Here is a 24,601-nt window from a genome sequence, read left to right on the forward strand (position 1 = left end):
ACATAAACAAAAGCAACCGGACTAAACACAAAATACAGTTTTAAATGATAATGTTATTTACTGAATTTAAAAAAGTTATCTTTTACCAACTGGGACTTCGTGAGAATGCATTTGCCCCTGCAGTTACTAATTCACTTTTTATAATGGGGCTCAACTGGACTAGACACAACCAGGCCTGATTACCGCCAGCCCTCTTCAATTGAATGAAAACTTAAATAAAACTTTTGTAGTGGCCTAGTCCTGATTTAAACCCATTTGAGATGCTGTGGCGGGACCTTAAATTGACAGTTCATGCTCAAAAACCCCTCGGTTTGGCTGAACTAAAGTAATTCTGCAAAATGAGTGAGCCAAAAGGCACTGTGAAAAACATTTGGCACTGTGAAAACTAAAGTATTTGTTGCATTTAATGCTGCTAAAGGTGTTACAACCAGATTTTAAGTCAAAGGGGCATTTTTTTTTTCATTTTCACTGATCAAATTGCTTAAAGAGGCCATATGATGCAATTTCAAGTTTTCTTTTATCTGTGGAATGTAACAAGCTGCTTGTGCTTAGATGAGATCCCTGAAGTTGCAAAGACTAAAGTCTCAAATCCAAAGATATATTCTTTATCAAAATTAAGACTCTGCCACTCCCCCCTAAAACGGCTCGTTTAAACACGCCCCCACATGTCTACATCAGTATGTGAAAATATATGCGTAGTGCCGTCCAACCGTCCATGTCTTGTGTTCTGCAAACCAGAGATGGGACCAAGTCACACATGTGCAAGTCTCAAGTAAGTCTCAAGTCTTAACCTTCAAGTCTCAAGTAAATCCCAAGTATTTTTTTCTTGGGCAAGTCAAGTCAAGTCAAGTCCAAGTCAAGTCACCTTATTATTGTAATTTTACCTGCAGAATCTGATCTTAATAAAGTTAAAAGACAAGATATAAGTAACAGTAAATTAAAATAATTTGGATTTGCATTGTAAATACTCATGTTCAGTAAAATACATCATGGAATCAAACAAAATTGTAACTTCATAAAATTATTTATTTTTCACTTCTGCCAACAGAAATGTTTTACATTTTCAACATTGAGTCCATAAAACAAATAACAGCTAAACATCCAACAGACTCCTCTCTGAACACCTCTCTCTCTTTCTTTAACACAACTGACGTGACATTCAGCCAAGTATGGTGACCCATACTCAGAATTTGTGCTCTGCATTTAACCCATCCAAAGTGCACACACACAGAGCAGTGAACACACACACACACACTGTGAACACACACCCGGAGCAGTGGGCAGCCATTTATGCTGCGGCGCCCGGGGAGCAGTTGGGGGTTCGATGCCTTGCTCAAGGGCACCTAAGTCGTGGTATTGAAGGTGGAGAGAGAACTTTACATGCACTCCCCCCACCCACAATTCCTGCCGGCCCGGGACTCGAACTCACAACCTTTCGATTGCAAGTCCGACTCTCTAACCATTAGGCCACGACTTCCCCTCAAACACAGTTTACATACAACATTAAACTTTCTTACATTTCTCCTCTCTCTCTCTCTCTCTCTCTCTCTCTCAAGTTCAAGTTGCTTTATTGGCATGACATTTGAGTTACAGTATTGCCAAATTTAGCATTTAGATACAGAATAAAATATGATTACAATAAAATACAATACAATCAAAATAGCAGCAGCAGATAATATTTCTAATATTAATAATAGTAATTATATACAATTAAGAATATCAAATAAAACAGTTGAATATAATAAATTATCCCTCTCGTATGGTGTGTATGGTGTATAAATATTTAGCAGCTATTGTGACTGCCGTCTCATTCTCTCCAAGTATATAGAGTAGTTTCTCCGAGTCATTTAGAGACAAGAATGAAGGATTCAAAGCTTCAAACTGTGGGAAGAATGTTTTCTCTTGTAGTGCTGTATTTGGGAAGTGTTTCTCATCCTCTGTTTGATTCAGCTCACAGTGTTTGCACAGTCTCTCTTCTCTCGGTAGCCAGGATCTTTTATGTCTACCAATCTCTATTTCCAAATCATGATCACGGAGTCCATATTTTGAAAGGATTTGTCTTTCTTTTAATAGCTTGAGTGATAAGTAATTTGCCAGTTTTGTGGTTCTGTTTAGGGCCGAATAACACTGGAGTTTGGTTTGGAGCTCAAATTCATTTTTTCATTTTTCATCTTAATTATACTTCAGATTTTTGTCAATTAGTCTCTCAGAGTACATCCGTAAGTCATTACCTCTATTACAAGGTATTGCACTTGCAAAATATAAGATTCGAGAGTCTTGTCTGCAAGCCGAGCACGATGTGGCCTATCCCACCATGTATGCGCCACCGGTATGCGCGCTCATAATGGAAGCAACGCGGTCGCGACGCGCACGCGGTGAGACACGCTCGACGCCTCAGGGGCGCAACTGTCCGAGCGCTTTGGAAACAAGGGGAAAGCGGCGCAACTAGCGATTTCCACGCGTTTTTAGGCGCGAATTATTGACGACAAAAGCGATGACCCTCGGTACCCCTCAAGCTGAGATGTTGATGTGATGTGATATCTGATCTAAGTGGGCGTGGTCTGCGTAAGGTAGAGAGGGCATGACTGATGATGTCATGACATGACAACGCGATTCTCAGCCTGCGCTCCAGCTGAGTAATCAATTTTATTTTTTTAAAATAATTTATATATTTTATATTCAAACTGAAAACATAATGTGATTAACACTCAAGTCATTAAAGTCATCGTGTCTCAAGTCAAGTCAAGTCCCGAGTCTTTAACTTCCAAGTCCGAGTCAAGTCTCAAGTATTTTATTTTTTGTCAAGTCAAGTCACAAGTCATAAAAATAGCGACTCGAGTCGACTCGAGTCCAAGTCACCAAGTCACAAGTCCCCATGTCTGCTGCAAACACATACGAGTTTCAACACTGTTTCTGTCACGACTCTGTTCCTCTTTCAGGATTGAACTGATGGTAAAACTAATGACATTATTAACTGTCTTCACATTTATTTTGAAAGATTAAGCTCGTGATTATGGAAAGGGGCATTACATTTCCGACCAGTGGTTGCGGTGTTCGGCCAATCACAATGCACTGGGTCAGCTGGCCAATCAGAGCAGACTGCGCTTGTCAGAAGGAGGGGCTTTGTAGAAAATGAGGCGTTTGAGAGAGGCGGGGCAAAGAAGACCTACAATAATGTACAGTGTTTGAAAAATAATGTTTTTTTTTAACATTAAAGCATGTCAACATATTCTGTGAGACCAAATACATAAAATAATGATCTTTAAAAAAGCATCATATGACCCCTTTAAAAAGAATTTAATCGTGTTGCCTTTGTGTTACGTTTGTATTTCATTTGATTATCTAAAATACTTAGTATGAAGTATACACAAAAACAAAAGAAAAGCTGATATATAAATATATGAAATATATAATCTTTCCACTGATGTATGGTTTGTTAGGAGGACAATATTTAGCCAAGATACAACTATTTGAAAATCTGAATCTGAAATTCATTTCTGTCCAAATTAAATTCTTATCAATGCATATTACTAATCAGAAATTAAGTTTTGATATATTTACGGTAGGAAATTCACAAAATATCTTCATTGAACATGATCTTTACTTAATATCCTTATGATTTATGGCATAAAATAAAAATTGATCATTTTGACCCTTACTATGTTTTTTTGGCTATTGCTACAAATATACCCCAGTTACTTATGATTGGTCCAGGGTCATATATATTTAGATACAGAGCACTATTGCCTCTGTGTACCAGGTTGCATAGTCTGCCAACACAAGCGAAAAGTGATGTCCCTGTGCTGACTGTCCATACAAATGCATTTGAATGTGACCTCGTTCTAAGGGAAAGGACACAATGGCACTTTTGGGGTAATGACTCCTTTTTGTGTTTGCAGCACAGTTCATACCATCTGCAAATGTTAATGCATATTATATTTGCAAAACAGGGATTTGTGAGGAGTCAGCCAGCCTCAATGGCTTGTCCATCTATTACTTGGACCTGTCCAAATAAATTTTTCAACATTTAATTAAGATATTGTGCCAACCTCATGCCTCTGTTTTTTTTATTCCCATTCACACGTTCCCTAGTATTCCCTTTGTCTTGTTCTTTGAAGAGTTATCTTCTGTACACATGGTGGTTTACTAGACCACATATACAAAGTCAAGTCAAGTCAAGTCACCTTTATTTGTATAGCGCTTTATACAATACTGGTTGTGTCAAAGCAGCTTTACAGAGTTAAACAGAGAAATACTTTGTCAATAATGCAAGAAGATGATAACAAAGAGTCATTTTTCAGCTAAAGTTAGTTCATTGATGTCATCATCCAGTTCAGCTCTCTTCTAGTAGTGTCTGTGCAATCTGTCAAAGATATAATGGCATCAAATGACTTGAAAACGGGAAGAGTATGAAATAAAAATGAGAGAGAGTGGTAGGATGTTCAATGTAACTGATTCAGTCTTGCCTACTAACAGTTCCAGCACTGAAGGCCTACTTTAATGGGGTCCATTAATTTAGTAAGATTTTCTGTTGTGTAGTGATTTGAATGAGTTGGAGATGTGAACCCCTAAATAATGAAAACCTGGGAGAGACGTGTGAAAGGAACAATGTTCATGGGGGGATAGCTGAAGTCGTTTATGGAGCAGCACTCCCTGCAATGAACTTTGAAAGCCATTCATGCCATTGTTTGGTGTTTTAGCACTTATTTCAGTTGATAAATTTCAAGTTTAAATTTCAAAAACTTTTCTTCTGGATTATTTACCTTTGTCATGCATTTATAATGTAACAGCACGTTACAATATACATAATATTTATTCATAATATACTTGTAACAGAAATAATATTTTATAAATGGCACCTACAATGACCATTTACCTACAATATTAGTCAAATATTTTAATACTTGAAAAATGCTTTTATTTGATTTATTATGAATCAAAATTGTGACACTTATCTGAAGCACTTATACAGCACCGTAAAAGGATGTTTATGCACCATCACTCCTTAGAAACCTTGACATTATATTTGATTTAGCTCTTAAACTTGATAAAAAGATTAATTACGCTGTTAAGAATAGTTTTTATCAGCTAGGAATGATTTCGATTATTACAAAGCTTCTCACCTTGCCACTCACCCCATCAGTACAGCACCAGCATACCATCCAACTGGGCTCATCAATGATAATCCCATTATGTTCGTCCAGGAATCTTAGGGTGATTATTCATGATCAGCTGACCTTAAAGATCATATTACAAAAAAAAAAAACACAATTGTGCAGGTTCGCACTACACAGCATCAGGAAGATCTGACTCTTCCTAACAGAGCATGCAATATACCATCACGACCAGGCTCTTGTCATTTCTAGGCTGGAAAATTGCAATGCTGTTCTGGCTGGACTTGCATCATATTCAGTCAGACCTCTGCAATTGATTTAGAATGCAGTGGCATGTCTTGTTTTCCATGAGACCAAGAGTGCCCATGTCACACCACATCTCATCTCTCTGCAGTGGCTTCCAGTCTCGGCTCGTGTCAAGTTCGAGACATTGGTGCTTAAATACTGAACAGCCACAGGCTTCTCACCCTTCTACCTCTGCTCTCTCTTACTCATCTACATCCCATTCAGAAGCCCATCCGGACAGCTGAATCCCTCACAATCTTCTAGAAACAACTGAAAATAAGACAAATTCTATGCCTTCAATTTATCTATTTGATTACTATCCTCTATCCCTTCCTGACCTAGCATTTACCATAATGAACAAAGACTGAAACCTTGTATAATGGGCACATCTCGTGTTTATTGCCATCTCTATCGCTTGTTGTTTTTATCAAGTGTAAGTCGCTTTGGAGAAAAGTGTCTGGCAAATAAAAAAATGTTAATGTAAAACTTTTTCGATAATTTAAAGATTTGGAAACAGTTGTTCATGCTCATGCATGTTCATGCATTGTATGGATTACTGTATCCATTATTATGGAATCTGTCAGTATATTAATTATCTTGTTTGCGTCTTTGTGCCAATTGCTGCTGCAAGGATACTGACTAGCACCATAAAATGATGTGTCATGTTATAGATAAACCAAAGGTCACAAGCTCGATTCTCAGTACTGGCAGGAAATGTAGGTGGGGGAAGTGAATGAACAGTGCTCTCTTCCACCTTCAGTACCCATGACTGAGTTGCCTTTGAGCAAGACAACTAACCCACAATTGCTCCCCTGGTGCTGCAGCAAATAATGGCTGCCCACTGCTCAAGGTATGTGTCCACAGCGTCTGAGTGTGGTTCACTACTATACTTGGTCTGCATGTCATGCAACTTTTTTTAAATGGATTGTTAATTCAGGAAGGAGGAGAAAGGAATTCAAGGGCTTTGAGGTCTTGAACCATGAGTCAAGTTAACATCCAATGTCCAACCTCTCACCACACAAATATCCTCCAAAGATGCACCAGGAAGGGAAGACAGAGTCCACTTTAAGTGAGTCACTAAAACACAATAAAACTCTGAAGATAGTCAGCACTGATAGCCTCGATCATCTTATCTCATATCTGTTCAAGAATCTGTTTATACTCATGAGCCTGCTCCAGAGTTTGGGCCAAATCTGGAGACTATTAAAACCTCAGAACCTATTTCACCACTGCCTAAAAGAGGAGGCAAAGGAAGAAGAAATGGTCCCCTGCAAGTCCAACTTCTGACCACAGACCAGTGTCTGTTCCAGCCCTTGACCACAACCGGGTGTCTGTTCTGACCCCTGAACAGAGCCTAAAGTTGGCTCCAGCCCCTGACCATAGTCTAGTGATGACTCCAGCTGCTAAGCACTGTTCAGAGATGGCTACTATCCCTGAATTCCTTCCCAGAGTTAATTCATGAGTCCGCTCCAATCCCAGAGTTCTGGATGTCCAGATATGACCAGGGAGGTTGTTTCCCAGTTTTCTGTTTTCCCCAATACGACCATTGAGGTCGTTTCAGAGTCTTCTATACATACTGAAATGACCACAGAAGTTCTTCCCTAGTCTTCTGTCTGCCCAGATGCAACTAATAAGGTCATTCCCGAAGTTCCTGTTTGCCTCAGCTTTTCTCTGCCTTTCCTCAAAAAGCTTTTCTCCCATCTCTCAGTCGACTCTACCGTCGGCCTCAAGCCAGCCAATGCTTCAGTCGGTCTCAAGCCAGACAGCATTCCAGACGGTCTGCCAGAAATCTTCAGTTCCACTATGTGGACATCCTGCCCTGCCAACTCCACCTGCTCCGCCCTGGTGGTCATCTGCTCCACCATGACCTCCTGAACTAACGGCTCTACAATTGTTCCCTGGGTTACCAGTGTCATCCTGGAGATTCTATCACCTACCTTTAGATTCCTATTCACCTGTCTGCCAACTGAAACAGCACCAGGATGTCCGCCTTAGTTATATTCTGATATGCGTGGAGTCGCGCCTTCCAGAAGAGGGGAGGACTGTCAAGATCACCAAGATCACAAGTCACTTGCCTGTCACCTCACCACCTCTGCACACTACTTCTCCCACAATCTTCCTTGGCCAGCACCTGCACTTAATCCACAGTTAGAACACCTGTTTGTCATAACCCTCATAAAACATGAACATAAGAAACACAGTACATACTAGATCCGTCGTAATAACGAGTCATAAACACATCCACAGCTGTAAATCCCGGTTTAGTTAGAAAGGTAAGGGTCCACTGAACGACATCTCATGAAGCATGTTTAGTCCAACGAAGCAATGATGTTATAATATGGATCATAATTTCTTTGTTTACGTTTCAGTTCTTCAGCGACAGAACTGTTTGCGTCAGTTATGGAATAACTCACGGTCGGAAACTTCATCGTGGTAGTAAAAAAACGGCGTGGTTTTACATTGTCACAAACAGAATGAGATGATCCACCAGAAAAAAAGAATGAGTGAAAGATAGTATATTTGAATTTTGGCGCTCCCTCGTGACACGTTCTGACGCACCTGTCAGCTGATGGAGGCGGAACTTATAACAATCGCCTTTTTCTTTGTTTCATTTATTTTTCAACAGTTTTTATATATGTTAGAGTGTGTTTTATGTTGAATGTGGATGTATCTGCATGATTACCATCTGTTTGAGTGCAAATCAGCCCAAATCAGCTCGCTATTACTGAATGGTCACGGCTATCAAAGTGAACGTGTCTATATGAATAGAGAGAGTGGATTATTTACTTTGGCACATTTGTGTTATTACCATCTGTATAAGTGGCCATCAGCACATCAGCACTTATTTGCATCGTAATTCATTGTAAATGCTGCATTTCTAGCAATCTCATGATTTTCTGTAGTTGGCAAACAAAGTTAAATATTTTATTATTTTTCTTATTATTCTTATTTTCTTACTCAAATTATTCTTATTGTATTTTTCTACTGCTCAAATAAATCACTTATATGATGTCTAAGTTTCTGTATAGTGTTTTATAACTGAAAAAAACTTCAATACTATTGGGGAATATATTTTCTTATATTTGGGGGGTGGGGGGTCTAGACATATTCTCATAAAAATATTTGCAGGAGTCTCATTTTTCATGATATCTTATTCAGATTTGAAATAGAAACTCATGAGACATGTGGCTTTCAACCCGTTACTTTTCTAGATTGCTCCAGGACTTATTTCATGTATTTTATATCAAATAACAAAATAGTTACGTGTGGTAAAAAATTCAAGGCACTTCAGTGTCTATAACTTTTAATAATTTTGAGCATTATCAAATCTGGTTGATAAAAAGTAAGACACCAAAATTATGTTTGTAACACACTGAAGTAGGAAACTGTTACAATTATAAGTTAGGTAGAGCACTTTCAGCTGTGAGTCCCATAATGGGGTGGTGCTGGCTAACAGGTTAAAGAAGACTGTGGTTTCACTCACCTTTCTGGACTGTCTATGCCATTCTTCATCTGTTCTGGTTAGTGTTGTATATATTTACCCAACATTAATGTGCACTAGTGTTCAAATAAACTGATTCACTCACCTTTACTCATCTGTGCCTTTAAGTCTGTTTTCTTCACACAAAGCTTGTACAATGAATGGAAAAAGAAAAACATGTACTTATAGGTGCATCTCAATTTGTAATGTTGTGGAAAAGTTCATTTATTTCAGTAATTCACATCAAATTGTGAAACTTGTGTATTAAATAAATTCAGTGCACACAGACTGAAGTAGATTAAGTCTTTAGTTCTTTTAATTGTGATGATTTTTGGCTCACATTTAACAAAAACCCACCAATTTGGATACTTCATAAGGCCCATAAAAAACATTTTAGTGAATTGTTGGACTTCTGGAAAGTATGTTAATTTACTATACATGTACTCAATACTTGGTAGGTGCTCCTTTTGCTTTAATTACTGCCTCAATTCAGCGTGTCATGGAGGTGATCAGTTTGTGGCACTGCTGAGGTGGTCTGGAAGCCCAGGTTTCTTTGACAGTGGCCTTCAGCTCATCTGCATTGTTTGGTCTCTTGTTTGTCATCTTCCTATTGACAATAGCCCATAGATTCTCTCTGGGGTTCAGGTCTAGTGAGTCACGCACACCAACACCATGGTCATTTAACCAATTTTTGGTGTTTTTGGCAGTGTGGGCAGGTGCCAAATCCTGCTAAAAAAAATGAAATGGGCATCTTCAAAAAGCTGTTCAGCAGAAGGAAGCATGAAGTGTTCCAAAATTTATTGGTAAACTGGTGCAGTGACATTGGCACCTCTGTATGTATATTAAAACACATCTCTTCCATCTTTATTTGACCCTCTAACTTTAACACTCACTATTCTAATTCTATTCTTTAAAAAAACTACCTTTCTAATCTTTTTGTATTCTATTTTCTTTTCATTTATTATGCAATTGTGTGTGGGTGTGTGTGTGTGTGTGTGTGTATGTGTAAAGACCTCTAACACTAGCTTGCTCTATTCCTTTTTTATTCTACCTGTTTTCTTTTTGTTTATTATATTAAAATCCCATGCTATGTGTACTGTGTTAACCTAACTGAGACTTGTTATAGCACTTATATATCATTGCTCTTTTTTTGTTTTTGATTGCTTCCACTGTCCTCATTTGTAAGTCGCTTTGGATAAAAGTGTCTGCTAAATGAATAAATGTAAATGTATGCCTTGACCCAAGCCTCAGTCCATTCCTTGTGAAGTTTACTCAAATTTTTTAATCCATTTTGTTTGACAATCCTTGTAAGGCTGCAGTTCTCTTGGCTGGTTGTGCATCTTTTTCTTCCAAACTTTTTCCTTCCACTCAACTTTCTGTTAACATGCTTGGATACAGCACTCTGTGAACAGCCAGCTTCTTTGGCAATGAATGTTTGTGGCTTACCCTGCTTGTGAAGGGTGTCAATGATTGTCTTCTGGACAACTGTCAGATCAGCAGTCTTCTTCTTTCTAAAGACTTAATCTACTTCAGTATGTGTGCATTTAATTTATTTAATACACGAGTTTCACAACTTAACAACATAAAAGCACAGGGCTTTTTTTCTTTTGTTTTGTTTTCAAATAGCCACTATGTAGCTATTTGTTGTTTGCTGTTGTTGTTGTTTTTTTATTATTTCCAAATGTAAAACAAACTCACTATGAATAAACAATGTCTGGTTTATTAGACATAAAAGCAAAGTGTTTTTTACGTTTGTTTTGTTTTGTTTTCCAAAAGCCACAGCTATTTGTTGTTTGTTGTTGTTTTACTATGTCCAGTTGTTTGTTTCTGCAGATGGTTACCCGAAGGAGGAGATTGTATACAAGTGGAAGCGCAACTCAGTGGAGATTGGAGACATCCGCTCCTGGCGTCTTTACCAGTTCTCCTTTGTTGGCCTGAGAAATACCACAGAGGTTGTCAGGACTGTGTCAGGTACAGTTTCAGGTTTACATCTTAAACACTGCCATACTTTTTTCCTTGTGTTTTTCTATTTGGCCAATAAGTGTCACAAGTGGGTCTTTTATGATGAAAACTATGCTAAGTGTACCTGGTCGCCTGATCACATAGCTTTCAAATCTAGTGGCTTGATGCATGTATATCAGGGCTAAGGCTGGGCAATCACCAGGCAGCTGGCGCTCATGTACTCCAAGAACAGCCTTATCTTGGCAAGTCTTTCTGACATTTGTCGTGGGCTCAGCTGTTTCTGTAGTGGTTAAACATGACATATCATTAATTTGGGATGTATCTAATGCTTCACTTCACAGAGATCAATGCATTGGCCTGCGGCCACGTGCATAGGGCTGAATCACAGCTGTGGTGATACAGAGCCATATTTCACGACAGCAAGTGTGATCCCATTTACCAGTGGGTAGATTAAGATTTAAACATTGCAGGGTGGAGCAAGATCATGTAGAGCAAAAAAGGAGGAGTGAGAAAGAGACTATGACAAAAGAAACTGGGGAGATCAGTGAGAGAGCTTGGCTTGTGGAGGCAGTCAGCAGTTTGCATCCATCCTAATGCATCATGGGAATTGCATAAAAAAAAAGATTATGAAACGTGTTAGTATAGATACACACTTCCCTTTTAAGGGTAGAGCTATTCATAGAGTGACCTGATGCTGTGGCACAGTCGTGCTGTTGTCTGTGTGCATTGGTCTGTGTGATTTGGTTTGAGTCATGAATGCCCTGGGACACATCAACTTTCTTTTCCGTTTACAGATGCCCACGGTTTGCAGATGAGACTTTGGCAGTGATAATCTGGAGGCAGTGGTGGTGAATTTAATATGCCTCTTTTTTGAGGGCATGAGCACTGGACTCTAAAAACATATTTAGTCTCCCAGCCCTCTTGATTAATCCAAAATTAACAAGATATTAAATACCCTTTATCACCATAGAGACTAAAATTTTCTACTTTAGTTTGCTGAAAAACACCACCACACCAACACCACCATCCTTCACTTGTTTAGATGCCATTGCACAGGTGATGAGTGGTCCCTGGTTTTCTGACAGCGATTCAAACCCAGAATTGTTAGACCCATGGTGGAAAAGTCTTTTGTAACTAAAGGCAAATTTTTAATTTAGCTTCTGTGCCCAAAGTTTTAGAAAAAGCAATCTCTGTCTGGAGTATTTGTTTGTTTTGCGTCCAATAGTGTGTTTGGGATCTCTGGCTTTAGGAAGCACCGCAGTACCTGCAAGAGTCTGCTCTTATGTGTCAACTTTATATTGTTATCTGTTGATTCAGGGGACTCTGCCCTGTTGATTCGACTTAATTAGGGTGTGTGTCTGTTTTTTGTTTTAGTTTTTTCTCCACTAAATAAATTTTGACATACTGTATGGGATCCCTCAAAGCTGTTTTATTGCCCTCATTTAATTCTCTTCTGTATTGATTTTTAAAAAATACAGAGTATTGTTTTATTTTTATGCTGACTACACTTTAATTAAAATTTACGTTTTCTAAGCAAAGCAACAACGATTTTCTCAGCTCATTAATTGCTTGACTATAGGATATGAAAACTAGGATGCCCTTGAACTTTTGGTTTAAATTAAACTTTATTTTTCCTTTATTCTCCCTAATCACGCCGATTGTTGCTGCATGCCCTTATTTAGTGTTGATCAATGTTAGAATATTATTATCTGTGGCCAAGAGAGTAATATATCCTACTGTAGTCTACTGTATACATATTATTACTAAACATTTGTTGGACAAGTATTGGCTGGATCTCTAAGAATGATTCTGCCATTAACCCAAAACAGTTACTTGATCCAAATGCGTATAATTGATCATAATTAAATCTATACTATGTAACGTTTGGCTGTCTAGCAGAATCATTGTCATAACATGGTCAGCTTCTGATCGGGTGAAGTAAGTCACTCAAAGGCATGCCAGAAGTATGGTAGGGGGGGGCCAGAAGTATAGCTTCCCTTCTCAGGGAACTAAACTGTACCTACAGGTAATTAGGCTGCCCCTGAGCATTCACATAAAATGAAGACAACCTGTTCTTAAATAACAATGGGTAAATAATTGTTTTAGTGAGAAAATTATGGGTAGTACTATACTTACAAAGACAGCTAAATTAAAGAATTCTCAAGCCGTAAAACATTCTGCCCACTTATGTAATCAGCCTACTGAGTTAAAGTTTCTCACGGTAGAAGTATGAAACTACAGCTACAAATACTATCAACCAGTGTTAGGGGTAAGACATTACAAGTAATGGGAGTTACATAATCTGATTACTTTTTTCAAGTAACTCGATTAGCTAACGCATTACTTTTTAATTGACAAAAAATACTGGGCAGGGTTTTTTATATATATTTTTGGCTTTTCTGCTCTTGAGGCTTACCACTGCTGAACCCTCTGTTTTTACTTTTTCAAATAAGTAACGCCAGTTCCCTTTCGAACTGACTCTGTCATTGCATTGCATGCTATCTTTCTCCTTCAGCGCGAATATCATCTCCCCACTGACTCTGAAGAAACAAAAAGCTGAAAGGAAGAAGCTTAAAGTCTGCTGCTTACTATAGAAAAGCCCTGGCAGTGGAAGATCGTCTCCAGCAAGTGCTTTCCTTGTGGCCATCCAGCGAATTTAGAGTAAACCCCTGCATGACTCAAATGTGCGATGTTGTTGGGGTGGGGGGGTGCCCATAAGCCAATCACATAAAGTTTGGCTATGACGTGTGTTATGCACCGGCTCAACCGCCTCACACTTCCACTGTAAACACAGGAATGCTGTGAAAACAAAACCATTGAGCGAGTTTCACTGCCTCCTTAACCTGATCCTGCATGAGAGCAACCAAGGGGGACACAATCGCAATTATCGCCCTGCCAGACTTTGGCCTCCCCAGTTTCTTGCTGACAATCGGTAACAGTTGATAAATTAAGCTTTTCCCAAAACCTGTCGCAAATTAGGGCCCCAACCACCTCCATTCAAAATGCAAAACAAATTCTCTTTCTAATAGCATCCCGTGTCTCCATGTCTACTGTCGTTTTTGATTTCCCTTACCTAAACTACGATCACGCCTCACATTTGAACAATGTATCTTTATTATTATTATTTAGAAGCTCACATAATGCAAAAATAAATTATTCAGGATATATGAACTCAAAAACATTTGCAGTAAATGTCCAAAATCTGGGTTTTCTCATTTGATGTTTTACCAAAGTGGCTTGTCTTCAGCAAGGCAAATGCATGTTTAATTTAGTTTAGGTAAGAGGGTTGACTTGACATTACACTTCTTTGCCTTAAGAATATGTTTGGTAAATGTTGTGGTGTGTTTTAGGCCATTGTCCATCTGTACTGTACTTATTAGGTTGGTAGAATGTGACTAAATCTGAGCTGATATAGTCCTAAACATTCATTAAACACCTTATTAACTGTGAGATTTTTTTTCTTCTGTAATAGAATACTGAATAAACACTGCAGACTGGTCCTCAAACCATCTGCATTGACTATCTAATTTGTGCCAGATATATCTAAACTTTATCCCTCTTTTTTTTTACTCTACATAAGATTCAGAAAGCATACCACAGTATCCCAGCCTCTGTTACATATTCTGTGAATATTGCAGCACATTTGCTTTTCACTAATTAGATCATGTCTTTGCACATTATTATTATTTTTCTGTCCTCCAGCACATCCAGGATTTTTGTTCATCGGTGCCCTGATTGCTCTGTGAAGATAAGCCTCTTTTAAACCAGTTAAAATAGGATATGTTATGGAGCTTACAGGTAATAAAGAGGAAAAATAAGGTTTCTCCCAATTTGAAGGTCAACCAAATTCCTTATTGAAAAAAAGGCCCTTAAAATGCGCTTGACTGTGAGTATTGTGTACTGATGAATTTTTTTCTGTTAATAAAATTATAATTTTTACAGCACTTCTTAATCATAATAATGTTCTTCTCTAAATGTTAGGGACAAGGATTTAAACAACTTGGGTGCGTCTCATTAGGGAGACATACAAAATGTGCAATGTTGAGGGTCTCCTTGAAGTTGGGAATCACTACCCATTTTGTACATAGGCAACATTTATACATAAAGGTCTCTGGCCTGTGCTGAATCGTTCTATACGTGGTTGCTTGTGATGTGCATATAGGTCTCAACAATGCAGGAAAAGAGACGTGGAAAAGAGAGATATAAAAATGCTGCCCTCAAAAGAGAAGTCTGGGAATGTTCCTTCTGTGCAGAGATAAAAGGCAGACAGACATCTCACATCATCTTTTTTTTATACTTGCACCATTTGTTCCATTACAGGCCAGCAGACTGTCAGATGAGATCTGTCAGATTCAGCCTTTGAGGTGCTGCGCCGTGCTCTCATTAGGGACAATCTAAGCACTGGGCTGCTTTGAAGTCCGTGAGCGGAGAATGAAATTAACACAATGGAGATGACGCAGCTAGTTCAGTCAAACATTCACTGCATCTGAGCAGAGGACTGATACACTGCCCTGTACCATCATCGGTTTCTCATTTGGAAAAAGGCAATATGACAAAAAATAGCAACAGGAAGGAATAATTTTTTTGTTTTAAAAAGACATTGTGCCTTTGCAGCTTTGAACGATGGCTGATCATTTATGCGTAAGGACTAAACAATTAATCACATTGCAAAATGATCTCCTCCTTAATTACTCTTTTACAGAACATACTCGTATCGATGGTTGTATCGTACAGCTGTTCTTTTTTAAATTATTCTTTGTGCCAGTTAATTTCATTAAATATCCTGCGTTTAGATCCACGTCCCCACCTGCCTTCACTTGCACCTCGACATTACAACAGTTTTTCTACCTGCACTTTCTCAGTTTCAAAGCTATCTGGCTATTTTCCTTTCATCTGCAATACTTTGTTGAGCCATGGGTTAATGGGATAGAATGTTATCAGTTTCCGTAAGATAAATGTGTATACTAATGAGTCTTGCAAAACCCATCAGACACTTTGAGCTGGTGCTGTCTGACAGCAAGCCATGGGAGACGTTATGGTGGAGCCTTATTAGTAAACGCAGAGTGTACGACATGCTCCTGGATCATCATCCTTGTTAATCCTGAAACAACATTCCAATCAACCAATCAGAAATGAGATATAACCTTTCAGCAAATATCTGTTTTAGGCTTATGATCAGGGCTAGGTGCTTCCACACCTTTGTTAATCAGCAATGATTTACCTCTGATTTTTGGGTAAGGTTAGGTTTAGGGGTAGGGATTGGGTTAAGTCTATATTTTTGGACAATAATGTTGATCCAGGATCATCAGAAGATGTTGATCCAGGAACATGTCTGACTTGGCAAAATCACGACGACCTAAACACAGACAGTAATGGTCCTTGACTTTGCTGAGTTTGCTAAGTTAGGGTGTTTTTGCATCAATTGCCAGCAGAAAAAAATACAGACTGTTGCTTAGGGACTTCATCTAATGCAGGTCATAATAAATACACAATTGAAATGTGTGCACCATGGTAAGCATAATGAAGTCCATCAGATAAGTGCCCTGTCTGTAGAAAGAATAGTCTCAGTATTTATGATACACTGCAGGTGTAGGTACCATGATAATTGTAACTAGATAAAAAAGTTTGTCAAGAAAACAATTTCTAATTTCATTCTGAAATAGTTTGATGTTTAAACGTAGTTTTAAAAGCTTAAAGTTTGAATGTTCTGAAGGAAATTTAGTCTGCTAGAGATTTGCTATTCGGTTTCTATGGTACCCAGGGTGGTTGCTAAGTTGTTGCTATGCTGTTGCTAGGGTACCCGGGCGGTTGCTAGGTTGGTTTGGATAGCTGCTAAAGTGTTGCTATGAAGATAGATAGATAAATAGATAGAAAGATAGATGACTGTGTTGGCTGTGGCAGCATGGAGATGTGCCACTTCAGTGTAGCATGAAAAATAATCCTCAACAAGGAGATATGAGTTATTCTCCCAGAAAACAAGCCTGTGCCCACTTGTTGCTAGTGTCTTTCTTGACAATACTTCGTTGTACTTTGTGTATACTATGGATGATTTCTTGCCTCATGCAGTGTGAAGTCACTATTCTTTGGCCCCCGAAGAGCAGGTCTTCAGACATAGAGAAGTTTTCAATCCAGTCTAGCTCTGGATAAGCCTTCTGAGTCTGTATTATCACACTAAACCTTGCTTCTGTAGCAGGATATCTTTGAATTACAGCATCCATAACACTTTAACATACTCTCACACAAAGAGTGGTGTTCTGAAATGAGGAGGCAATTCAGTGTAAATCCATGTCCCAGTTACATTTTCTTTGTTAAAGAAATATTAAACACTACCATAATAAAAATAATTGTTTCTATTTTTACATGAACAGTGTAATTAATATGCTATTCTATTAATTAAAAAACAAGTATAAATCACATCACTTTAGTGTTTTTAATCATTTTACATTCATTCTAAAAAAAAATAACTCAAGTCAGTATCAATTTAAACAATATATTTAAATTAAACGATTATATATTTTATGAACTTATGCTCTTGTTTTTTTTTTTTTTTTTATAATAAACATATTTTCGGATCATCAGACACCAGAGCTCGGTGAATCTTTAATTTCAACAAGCTGATTGCTTACAAAAAAAAACCACAGATCATGTTTTCAGGCCATTTGAAGTTTGATTTTGACTTGACAAAGTGCTGATATACAAGTGTGTGAATTGTTTGCATACTTTTTCATTAGTCTTCCCATTAACGCCATTATTCATTCAGACCTCGGAACACACTTTTGTTCGTTAAAGCTCAATGGGCTCAGGGGAGGCAAAAGAGACTCCCACGGTAACTTCACTTGCTGGTGTCGCTGTTGGACAGATTTATTTTAGAAAAACAAGTGATTTCTATGCTTTGTAATTTCATATTTGTTAATATTTGCACCGGTTCAATTTTATTTATTTTTTTTGGAGGCACTGTCTTCCTTGCCTTATTATAATTTTCTGCTTCTGTGAACATGTGCTTTACATGAGCTCTTGATATTGTGTCTAAATTGCATCCAACACATGAACAATGTCGAAAGTGAATTTTAACAGCTTTAATTGAAACCACAGTTTTTGTGGTGGGAGCTCACCTAGTGTTTTGGTGCTCAGCAGTGGCTTGAGATCCAGCTCCATATTATACTAGAGACACAGGAGGTAAACTGACGCGTTCACATGCCCATGTCTGATAGGACCTCCTTCTCAAACACCTCTTTTTGTAGTTGTGCAGATTTTTCTCACAAAGTAGATATTTGAGTGGCCTAGTATAACATGCAAGGAGGGGTAAAAATCTAGATCAAGAATTAAGCTGTTACCATCACTCTCTTTACACCTTTCACTCCAGTTGGTTCAGGCATCTCCACAATCTCCTTGACTTTGCATGGATCTGGTGCCCCATTAACATAATGTTGTCCATAGCATACACACACTACCTGTTTATCATCAAGCCCTCATCTTCACATCAAAATCTCATGTGTCATGGGATGCTGAAGTCACCAAAATCCCAAATGACAGATTGTTGAATTAACATCTACCAAATAGGGTAATGAACGTCATTTGGAGTGGGCTTTCCTCTCACAATGGTATCTTTAAGAAAACTGAGGTTGCATCTGGTTTTGTGAATACATTGGCTGTTGCAAGTATTGTGAGCGCCTGTTCTGCAGCAAGGAGGATATGTCTTTTTTGCAGCACCCACATATTTGAGTCAAATTGCTGTAACAGCAGCCCCTGTGTCCGACAGTCTCTCCCCATTCGGTCAAAGGTACCCTACCATCAAATATCTGGATGCACTTAACTGACTTTGTTTCTTGTGATTCTTGTGATCCTTTGATTTAAAGGAAAGCATGGTGACTCGGTAGTGTTTTTAAGCATCAGGATACACCTTGGTTAATAGAATTCCCAGACTGTGCTGGGCTGTAAAGATGGATGTTTTTAATGAAAACTGAAATAATAAGGAGTGAGTAGGTGTGTGCTTTTGTTAATAATATTACATTTTATTTTGTCCCCAGGAGATTATGTGGTTCTGGCCGTCTTCTTTGACTTAAGCAGAAGGATGGGTTATTTCACCATCCAGACATATATCCCCTGTACCTTGATCGTTGTTCTGTCCTGGGTTTCATTCTGGATCAACAAGGATGCAGTGCCAGCCAGGACCTCTTTGGGTAAGAACTTCTGTTTACATTCTACATGATAAACTGGCTTTGTGTTGAGACACTATCCCTATTTTCTTAAACATTTAATCTGTCTATGTATTATCTGAACATCCTTTAAACAAATTTACTTGAGAATACAAATGATGTAAAATTAAAAAAACAATAATTAAGAGAATTTGTCTTGAATTTATTTTTCTTGCTCCAATAGCAAATTGCTTATCTTGTTTTACCTATAAACACCACTTGTCCTATTCAGAAGTTTATCTTTCCTGCAGTGACTCCTGACCTCAGTGTTTTACAATTTATTGTAATGTCTGGCCTAAGAATTCTGTCCATGAGATGTTAAGGTGGTGAGTGTGAGTGCCCTGAAGATCCCGAAAGAACCTATCACAAATGGGTGTAATCAAAAGGGAAAGCGGTCTTGTATTTGGACAGAGGCTATAAAGGGACACACCATTACTCCAGGGTTAATTTTAAATGGCTGCTATATGAGATTAATGCAACTGAGACCACATCTGGGCCTGGCACTAGACCCACTTGGCCACATCTTTTGGAAGCTGAGCAATGAGCTGTTCAAGGACCACCAGATCGTCTGGTGTCACAGAGCTGATGGATCATCACAAATGGCGTACTGTTTTTCCCCAACTCGACGGACAGAACACTGCTGCTGTTGCTCTAGGGTGTGGACCACACAGGATGACCTGCTTGAGGTTTGTAATGCAGGAAGTTCTGCACAAGTAGCTGCTGAGATGCTACTTGGGCTTGATTCAAGAGGGCCTGATGTTGGGTTTGATGGAGTCTGACTAGTGAATTGTCCATCTCAGCAAGGGTCGAGGACTCCACGGTGAAGAACTTGTCCTCCCGGGTTTCAACTCCACTGTAGCAAGTTTGGAGTTGTGGGAAGGAGGAGGTCTGAGGCCCAGGGAGCGGAGGCATCATCATCCGATGTGAGCCTGAAATTCTACAATAGTAGAAATTCATCTAAGCAGACTTGGATCAGTTTATTCACTCAAAAAGACTCTGGGTGTATTAACACCAGGAAAGTCCACTTGCTTTGGAACATTGCCGGGTCGCCTTCTGTGTGAAAGCAACCACATCCCGGGATTGATTCCGGCATTGAACCCGGGTCGGGGACCTAGTAACATTGCCGGGTTCAACCCGGGAAGAGCGCTGTGTGAACAAAAGCCAGATCTAATGCCGTGTCGTAGTGATGACACACGTTATCATACGACTCTTTTACCGGCTGTTTTAAAAGTAGACCAACATCCAAGACAAAAAAATATGTGCAAACTGTAATGAAGCAGAGATCAGTTAGTTCCTCACTTTCCGCGCTGACGCCGAGATCCTTCGCTTGATTCAGTGAAAGTATAACGTGCCTAACGTTTTCGACTCGTACATTACACGTCACGCCCTGATGTCACGTGTCGTTACGGAATCTTTACGGGTTGTGTGTGAAAGCACGCACATATCCCGGGTAGTCACTGGCAGTGTGAAAGTGCAAAATCTAGCGACCCGGGAACAATTGCCGGAACACTTTACCCGTGTATTTGCCAGAATCGCAGTCTGAAAGGGGCTTTTCACACTGCCCCTTCTGCAAGTGAGCCAGAAATTGCAAACAAAACCTCACGTGTTCATCCATTTTGCATTAGACAGAAATTTCCCAGCAGGGAAAAGCATGACGTGCCAAAAACAGGCTAATCATGGAGATCATTCAAAGTGTAATTTTTATTATTTTACTGATTTGGTGTTATCAGTTATCAGTGTTATCAACGCAATATGAAGCAACTTATGAGCATCATATGAGTCAATGTAATCTATACAATGTATTAATTAGTATTTTGCAAAGATATAGATGTGCTGTGTAAAGAGCATGGACTTAAGTGTGCCTACCATGGCATGCTGACAGTGGCACTGCGCAGAAGACGGATTAGGTATAAAGTTTAGGTATTAGTATAACTCAACACTTTCCCATAATGCAATTGGGTCGGATCATGTTCAGGTCTGAATACACCCTCAGTGTCCCATTTGGTTTTCTCATCCAACACAGCTGGACTCAGATGCCCTAACACAGGAGTTGCCCAAGGCCAAGTTGTATGCCTTTACGCCAGTGAGCCTCCACACAGAAGCCTTTCAAAGAGTCAAGCAGGATAGGATGTGCCTCCTGCTGGTGGTTCAGTTTTGGGCATCTCAAGCCTGGTTCTCAGTTCTAGTGTCAATACTGGAGGAACATCTATAGCTTCGCTTCAGGAAAGATCTGATTTCTCTGGCCTAATGCATGTTTTGGCATCCTCTGCCATACATATGGAGGCTTTGGGTTTGGCCCTATTCTGACTCTTCAGTGATTATTGCTTTTAGCCTTGTCATTCAAATGGGATTTACAATCGAAACCACAAGCATGCACTAGCCATGTGAAAAATAAATATCACAGATATAACTTAAGTAGTCCATATGTAACAGACATTGCAATCTCCATGTTCTAATTTCAGTATTATTTACATTGTTCCCCAGGAATCACGACTGTGCTTACCATGACCACTTTGAGTACCATAGCTAGGAAGTCCTTACCCAAAGTGTCGTACGTCACAGCTATGGACCTCTTCGTATCGGTGTGCTTCATCTTTGTTTTCGCCGCTCTGATAGAGTACGGAACGCTCCACTACTTTGTGAGCAACCGCAAGCCCAGCAAAAACAAAGACAAGAAGAGGAAAAATCCTGTGAGTACACTTTCTAAAACAATTAACATTATCATCTACCATTACAACAATATTATACGTTTTTTTACTACTAGTATTTTTCTAATTTTAAGATCTAGAGAAAGATTTGATAGGCTTGGTGTGTACCCAATGCGAAGATGGTACCTTGCTTTGGTTAAATTCTAAGGCTGCATCCATCCCAGACAGTATTCTTGTGAGTTCAGTGTAAAGAAAAAAGTAGTGTATGTATTTATAAATGAATCAGTCTAAAGTTTGACTAAAAACAAACTTTCATGTAAAATGTGTTTTGTAGTTAAATAAACCTGCCAGAAAGTGTTCAGCAAGCATGTGAATTACATGTGCTTACTACAGTTTTGTGTTGTTAGCTTAACAATTAAGGCTTTATTGTTAACTCTGCAGGAATCCACTTTGAGTGCTAGATGAGTCTTGTGTGCTTCATGTGAGGAAAGCTATTTGCGATGCACCTAATTGATCGTTAGCTGTTGTCCATGAAGAGCGTTTCTAATCAGTCACTAATGAGTTTCCATTGCGCCTATGTAGGCGGTGACGGCTCACTAGGTTTTGAAACATAATGTGCAAATGTGCATGCTAGAACCTCTTTTTCTCTAGTTTCTCCATTTGGTCAGATTTGCCATCGTGGACCACTTCTATCAAACGGTGTCACGGAGCAGTGACGCCCTTAGTCTGAATCAGTTCAGCAGCAGGTTTGAGGTGCAGCCTTAGATTTTCATCTCAGCATGGTGCTCACATCTGTAGCTTGAGGTGGGCTGATCTCAGCAAATGGGGTCGTTCCACTTTCAGATGATTAAAGGGGTGCCAGAAATGTCTTATTTGATTTTAGGGTTTAAAATGTCAGGCAGATGAATGTGTACTGATTCTCAAACCAAATTCGACAGTTGGGTTCCCAGTCAAAGGCACGCTCTGAAGTAAAACTCCTCAAATAAAACACCAAGAAGAAGCTTTTGCTGTAGAAGCGTTTTGATCTCTGCAGAGTTGAGTCTCCTCCTTGGATGATTATTTTGTTCTTTGGTAATGATTGTTTGCTACACACGTGCTGATATGTGTTTGAAGAATGTAAGCAATATCATTTTCCAAGCTCTAAAATCTGATGTCTAAAATCATGTCTAAAAGTTTACATTATATATGATTGAATTTTTGAATGCACTTTGCAGATGTGTTCTCCTTAGGAATGAGCAGTCATTCTAGTCTGTATTTTAAGACGTGCAGTGAACCTGTTAATATATGCTGCCTTGCACACCCTTCCTCTGTGTCTATGTATATGTGTGAGGTTGCAGTAATTTGTTCTCTTTCCACTTTCAGAGTCTTTTTTTTTGCATTATACTGTATGTCTGTCTTATGTTGTTGGTTTGTTTGTTTTCTTCTTTTCAATTTCTAAAAATTGTTTTGTTTCCTGTGTGGACAAAAGCTCCTGCGGCTCTTTTCCTCAAAGGTATATTGCACATGTAAAGTTTACTAATCATGCATGTTTCTGCCTTCTGTGCAACCACACTGCTCTTGTGTCTGGTCTTTAGATTCACTGCACTAACATCTAGTGAGTTTAACACTAGACAGTGGGACACACTTACTTTAATGTAATAAAACAACAGCCTTGGCTGAAAAACTTGCCTTCCTCCTCTGCGTGTTTGAGGCTTTAAACCTGACAGAAACCGTCAGCAGAGCTTTAACAGCTTGAAATAGACAACCACACTGATTATCTTAATCCCAGTTGAAGAGTGTGATGGCTTTGGCAGATTTAGTCGTAGTTATCTTTCAAAAGTCATTGTGCATGAGGGCACAGGCCTACATTTAGTTTCCATTATGGATTAAAAGATAGTTCTCAAGAATTCGGAAGCGAGGGAATTAGATCAATGTGCATTTTAGCGTAGCAGACTATATCAATGGTTCTCGACTAGTTTTGCTTTAGGACCTTCATTTTACAATGGATCTGATTCACTAATAGAGACAAATTATTCATTCAGTGTTTGACAAATTATTAGTGCTTGTCACTAATAGTGTTAATGAATTTGTAGAAGGCTAAATAAGTGACAGTGAACCAAAGGAAATTAAAAAGGGTTTTGTATCAGATGTCCAACCTATTTTTGGGTCACAGCCCACCAGTTGAGAACCACAGTTAAAAACAAAATAAATAAATAACATTATGAATGTATATAACTAATGTAAGATAGAAGAGGCTCTTTCTCTTCGATCGTTGTTGTATTTCATTCAGTTAAAGCTGTGAATTCCACTGTATTTCTTTCTTTCCACATGCCAAGCTATTTGTGCTCTTGTGCTTCTGCGAAACCCTTTGAGAAGCGAGTCACATGACCGTTTCCGCACGGCCTCAGGTGACTCTGTCCTAAATGCTGTGTACGGTGTACCCAGAGAAGCCAGCGTGAACAGCTGGTCATGCTTCGTTTTTCAAAGGGATTTGAAGCACTCTTCCAGTGCTGGGCAAAATGATTGAGAATCTAGAAATGTGGATATGTCCCAATAATCCGATTTCTTTTTTCTTGGTTTTGATGGGAAATATTTACATGCAGGTCTCGTAACATTTACGCATTTCAAGCGTATATTCAAACATATATTTTAGTACTGTTACTGGCCAAGATACAGGACTGGAAGTATATTAATACCGTATTATTCATCGGTTCTGTGTTGACACATAATGCCATGTTAGACAGAGCCATGTGGTCTCACGTGGGAAACGTTGCTGTAGTGACTTTTTTTTTTAAATCTGATGACATTCTAGGAATTAATGATGCAGTTATGCTTTATTATTTTTGCATGATGCATATACTAGTGTAAAATAATCATTGCACAACAATATTAACACAGACAGATAAACGTGCAATGAACAGCCATGATACATATGAA

At 38.9% G+C, this 24,601-nt stretch overlaps 1 protein-coding gene across 4 annotated transcripts in view; it reads left to right on the forward strand.

Annotated features, from left to right (window-relative positions):
- The window catches only part of LOC132130984 (gamma-aminobutyric acid receptor subunit gamma-2-like), a 43,877-nt gene that overhangs the window by 17,580 nt on the left and 1,696 nt on the right, over positions 1 to 24,601 (forward strand). For 2 of the 4 annotated variants that reach the window (XM_059542908.1, XM_059542909.1), the window contains exons 6-9: positions 10,714 to 10,851; positions 18,870 to 19,022; positions 21,522 to 21,727; positions 23,154 to 23,177. In XM_059542908.1, the coding sequence (XP_059398891.1) occupies positions 10,714 to 10,851; positions 18,870 to 19,022; positions 21,522 to 21,727; positions 23,154 to 23,177 (521 nt within the window). The remainder of the gene's footprint in view (positions 1 to 10,713; positions 10,852 to 18,869; positions 19,023 to 21,521; positions 21,728 to 23,153; positions 23,178 to 24,601) is intronic. The other 2 variants (XM_059542910.1, XM_059542911.1) reach the window with 1 other exon arrangement.

Source organism: Carassius carassius, chromosome 47, assembly GCF_963082965.1.
Source record: "Carassius carassius chromosome 47, fCarCar2.1, whole genome shotgun sequence".
Classification (NCBI taxonomy): domain Eukaryota; kingdom Metazoa; phylum Chordata; class Actinopteri; order Cypriniformes; family Cyprinidae; genus Carassius; species Carassius carassius.